The sequence below is a fragment of the Olea europaea genome, chromosome 12, assembly GCF_002742605.1.
Source record: "Olea europaea var. sylvestris chromosome 12, O_europaea_v1, whole genome shotgun sequence".
Lineage (NCBI taxonomy): Eukaryota > Viridiplantae > Streptophyta > Magnoliopsida > Lamiales > Oleaceae > Olea > Olea europaea.
The window spans coordinates 4,645,084-4,649,683 of NC_036248.1; the positions used below are offsets into that span (position 1 = coordinate 4,645,084).

Genomic DNA, 4,600 nt, shown 5'->3' on the forward strand with positions numbered 1-4,600 from the left:
ACTCACATTTTGACGGACTCACAAGTACTCTACCCATTTATTGATAACTCATTTCTATCTATTTATAATTTAGACTATTTATTTAACACTTCTCAAACATTCTTTCAATCTTTTCTTTTTCTTTTTAATTTTTTTTTCCAAAGGAATTATTTTCTGAGATCCTTGTTAGGGATTTTTAGTATGGGTATGACTGCTTTTTCATTGTATTGATTATTGAATAAAACTACAGCTTCTTCTTTGATTGCATTCGTTATCAATTATAGATATTGTGTGACATAGAACTTAATGAACAAGAATGATAATCAAGAGAAATTAGAGTGAGAAATATGCGTTTATTCAATAATCAAGTCTAGGTATTACAATGGATAGAGTTTAAGCAAATTTAGTTTAAGAAGGAAACAAAGGTATTAAGCTTAAATTAAGTCAAACTAGAAAATCTATAACTTAAATCTTAATTTTAGTCAAACTGGGAAAACTATGATAAATTAAATTAAGCTAATCCAAATTAATCCATCTTTATTCCTAATCTACCAAGAGTTTCTATTATTTTTATATTCATTCCCCATCAATATGTCTAAACGTAGAAGTTATAAGGAAATTTGAAGGTTTTTTTTTTTTTTTTTTTTTTTTTTTTTTTTTTTTTTTTTTTTTAAGGTTATAAACTTAAAATTAATAATTTTTTGACCTCCCAAGATTTTATAAGAGAGTTGGCTTTGTTTTAACCTATTGAATTCTTTGCATAAAGCAACTGCATTTTTATACAAACCACGAGGAGATCTTAGAGCCGAGAAAGTTGACACAAGCATTCTCTAATCATCTGTTCTGTGTAATATTTCATGATCCCTGTGCATGTGTGTTTTGTTCCTATTACTTTGCTCATACTGTGCGCACCTACTTAGAGCCAACAACGGTGCACATTCTGTTAAATTCAGACATCAAAATCTATTCTCTATCAAGGGCACATGATTTTCAAGAGACTATCACTTACATGATGAATCAATTTGTCACTGGAAAAGTTACCATTAGACTTTCGGCAATATTTTTCTGTTACTCGAGCAGGTCTTTGTATGGTGACAAAGCAACAAAGTTGCCTGAAAGGACAAATGAAATGACTGCAGTTTATGCAAAGCACTGTGTTGAATTAGCTAAAGAACTTGGTCTCCCTTCAATCAATCTATGGTCAAAGATGCAGGAAACTGAGGGTTGGCAGAAAAAGTTCTTAAGGTTTGTTATTTTATTTACTAGTGACAGAATTTTTTTTAACGCTTCTGGGATGAGATAATTGGATTACTTCTTAGCGACCAAGTTATTGTAATCACGTTTTGTATTTACAGCGATGGCTTGCACCTGACAGCAGAAGGTAATGCAGTCGTCCATGAAGAAGTTGTAAAAGTTTTCAATGAAGCCGGGCTTTCAGCCCCGAAGATGCCATATGATTTCCCCCACCATTCAGTAATTGATGGGAAAAATCCTGAAGAGGCTTTCCGGAATTTATGCACTGGGGTATAATGCAGTTTTGTAATGATTGACTATTTATTAAAACAATCAGAATTCATTATATTCTTTTTATCTAAAGCAGGGCAAATACATATATACTGTGTTTTGTATTATCCATTGTATCATGCTTCTGGTTGGAACATGGAACGTACGAAAGCATGAAAATGTATGAATACCAATTAAATGTGCAAGCCAATTGCTCGTCTGAGGGAGCAAATCTCTACATTTTCGACATCCCTTTTATTATCTACAACTACACAATCAACATAAAAGATACTAATGATCTAGTTGTAACCTCGCCTTAGCCAACTATATAGATGAACTCAAAATTGTTTATTAATAGACATGCATGACTCATTCAATAGCTTCTAAACACAGCATGTTCTTTATTTTCAGAGGATAAATTAATGAATCTACTTGACAATTAATGTTGAAGCATCCTTAATAACTCTGGTGACACACAAACGTTTCCATTCGCCTAAATTTCGGTTTTAGTGTTTAAATGGATCAAACAAGACAGCTCCACAAGTCAGAGGAAATGGCATTTGCACACTCCAAAGTGTACGTTATGTTTGACAACTTGCTTATTTGTAAAAAAAAAATGATTGTAGGGATTTTTTGTTTAACTGTCAAACTTGGTGTAAACAGACATAATTGTTCATAATGAGGCCTCAAATAGTGTTGTTTGGGGACTCCGTGATTGAGCAAGGTTTTGATTTTTTTATAATTCATCACAAACTCGAAATCAGGTATTCATATGCATAAATTTACCTCTCTGATCCGGCAGGCGGATGCGTTGCTACGTTGTTACAGTGGATACAACACCAGAAGGGCTTTTACCATTGTTGGAACACATTTCCCTGTAGTAATCTGTCCAAATCTTCACATTTTTATGTCATTTCTTATTGCATATGTTTATGTTCATCAATGGAGTTTTTCTTCAGGTTTGTTAATTATGTACGACTGAAAGAAATTCTTGAATATATTTGGGAAGGAGGCGAGAGTTGCTACTCAAATAAATATGTTCGGAAATAGTAAATTGCTTAAAAGGAACTCTTTTCCCTTTCTAACAGCGACAGATCGCACCTAACACCAGAAGGCAATGCAATCGTCCAGGAAGAAATTGAGAGAGTTTAATGAAGCCGGGCTTCCCACTACGAAGATGCCGACTGATTCCCCTAACCATTGAGGAATTGATGGGAAATCATGAAAGGTATTCCAGAATTTGGTTTGGGTATAACACAGTTTCATAAATCCCTCTCTCTCTCTCTCAGAATTCCTTAAATTCTTAAAAAATAAAATAAAAAATAAAAAAAATAAAAATGCATATTTTGTTTTCTGTTTTCCATTATATCCAAAAAAGGTTCCTAAAATACAAAGAAAGTTGATGATGTTCGACTCTAACACCACAATTAACCAACAAATTATTTCAAGCTGTCTTCGGCTTTGGCTTAATACGCTTGACTCTCGAATAAAGAAACACTCCAGCAAGGGCAATTCCAGTTCCTGCACCAAAGGTGAATAGGAAAAGATAGTGTCAGTACATGGGGACTCGGTTTCCCTTTTTCCAGCAATGCATGTTTAGTGCATAATATTAGATTGCATAGGACAATAGAATGAACAAAATTAGAACAAACATGCCACTAAAGTTCGTTAATTATTAGAGAAATACCAAAAGAGTTGATGGGTGAAACTGGAGTGCGGAAGAAAAGAACAGAGGTAACGATGACCACCACCCTCTTCACGCAGTTACCCACAGAGTGTGTCACAGGAGATACCCTCTGCAATATCATGTATGAAACCTGCAGACAAACTCTTGTGAGAAATCTCAATATGAAAACATTAGCAAATATGGCAGAAACCATTTTCATTATGAAAAGGTTAGCAAATATATACTATTTTGCATTTTGCTTAGCTGGGGGGGGGGGGGGGGGGTGAAGGTTAGCAAATATATAATTCATTGCATTTTGCTTTGGGGGCGTTAAGCATTCACTTTAACAATGCACATGACAATATTATCATTGCTTCAGCACTAACTGAGAATCTGAACAACTTACTTGCTGATATGCATGGAAGCAGAGAGCAGCAATGAGGGATCTAGTGTAAATCTGCTTGACATTCATCCCCTGTCAAGAAAACAATTCGGTAATCAATTTCTACCTTTTTTCTGTTTCTTACGTTGATCAAACATATAAAATATGCTCATTATCAAAGGCATAACGAAAATGAATTATAAGCATTTTCACTCCTGAGATATACGTACAGCAGTTTCAATGAAAGCAGGGGTAAACTTAATTCCTTCCATGAATATAGCTGCAGGGGCCAGCAAGAAAAATGACATAATTGTGATTATCGAGAAGAGAGTAATGTTGTCCAAAGAATCCTGCACGAAAACCAAACAGATCATGTACGTATTCCAAGCAAGCAATTCAAACTTCAGCGTAATTTGGAAACCAATACATCACAACTGGACATTATTAAGTAACAGATTTACTGCAACTGATTTTGGCAAAAGTGATTGAAGTGGATGAAAAAATGACCAGCACTCCATTGTTTGCTATAGGAATGATACAAAATTGAGAGTGAAATATACCTCTTTCTTGACCATGAACTTTTTGCTAAGGACATTTCGAGATTGATTGCTCAAATTTGAGGCCATTGCACTCCAAAAACCAGCCCTTCGAAAAACACGCACACAAAAAAGAACGTCGTGAATATCTCAAACAAACAAATTTACCACACTTTAAAGAGATGTGGCAGTAACAGTTATTGCCATCGAATCCATTCCTATTTCTCACCAATTAAAAGATGCCTCAGTCATTGATGCCAATGCCACTCCACCAACAATCGGTACAAGGGAAGAAACAACCCATATTGTAGGGAACTGCTCAAAGAGGAGAGCAAAATTAGACACCAAAATATAAAAGATGAACAACACAAACAATAACCAAAATACACAATACCATCACATGCTCGACCAGGAACCTGGCCTGAAGTCTCTACCTCCATAAAAATTGAGGACGGCTTTCATGGGATATGAAATATTTTAATCATCTTAAATTGACATGCATAGAGGGAAGGAGATTTAAAAAAAAAAAAAAAA

At 34.7% G+C, this 4,600-nt stretch overlaps 2 protein-coding genes across 2 annotated transcripts; one reads left to right on the top strand and one right to left on the bottom strand.

Annotated features, from left to right (window-relative positions):
- The first annotated feature begins 660 nt into the window (after positions 1-660).
- Positions 661-1,722, top strand: LOC111405291 (GDSL esterase/lipase At5g62930-like). The gene is made up of 2 exons (XM_023034107.1): positions 661-1,224; positions 1,335-1,722. Exons 1-2 carry the CDS (start codon positions 989-991, stop codon positions 1,507-1,509), a joined length of 411 nt encoding a protein of 136 aa, XP_022889875.1. The 5' UTR covers positions 661-988; the 3' UTR covers positions 1,510-1,722.
- A 1,083-nt stretch (positions 1,723-2,805) lies between these two features.
- On the bottom strand, positions 2,806-4,600 carry LOC111405292 (triose phosphate/phosphate translocator, non-green plastid, chloroplastic-like). Its single transcript, XM_023034108.1, has 6 exons — positions 4,296-4,600; positions 4,091-4,175; positions 3,761-3,880; positions 3,555-3,623; positions 3,170-3,299; positions 2,806-3,003 (listed from the first exon to the last, which is right to left on the bottom strand). The coding sequence occupies exons 1-6, from the start codon at positions 4,316-4,318 to the stop codon at positions 2,927-2,929; spliced, it is 504 nt and encodes a 167-aa protein (XP_022889876.1). The 5' UTR covers positions 4,319-4,600; the 3' UTR covers positions 2,806-2,926.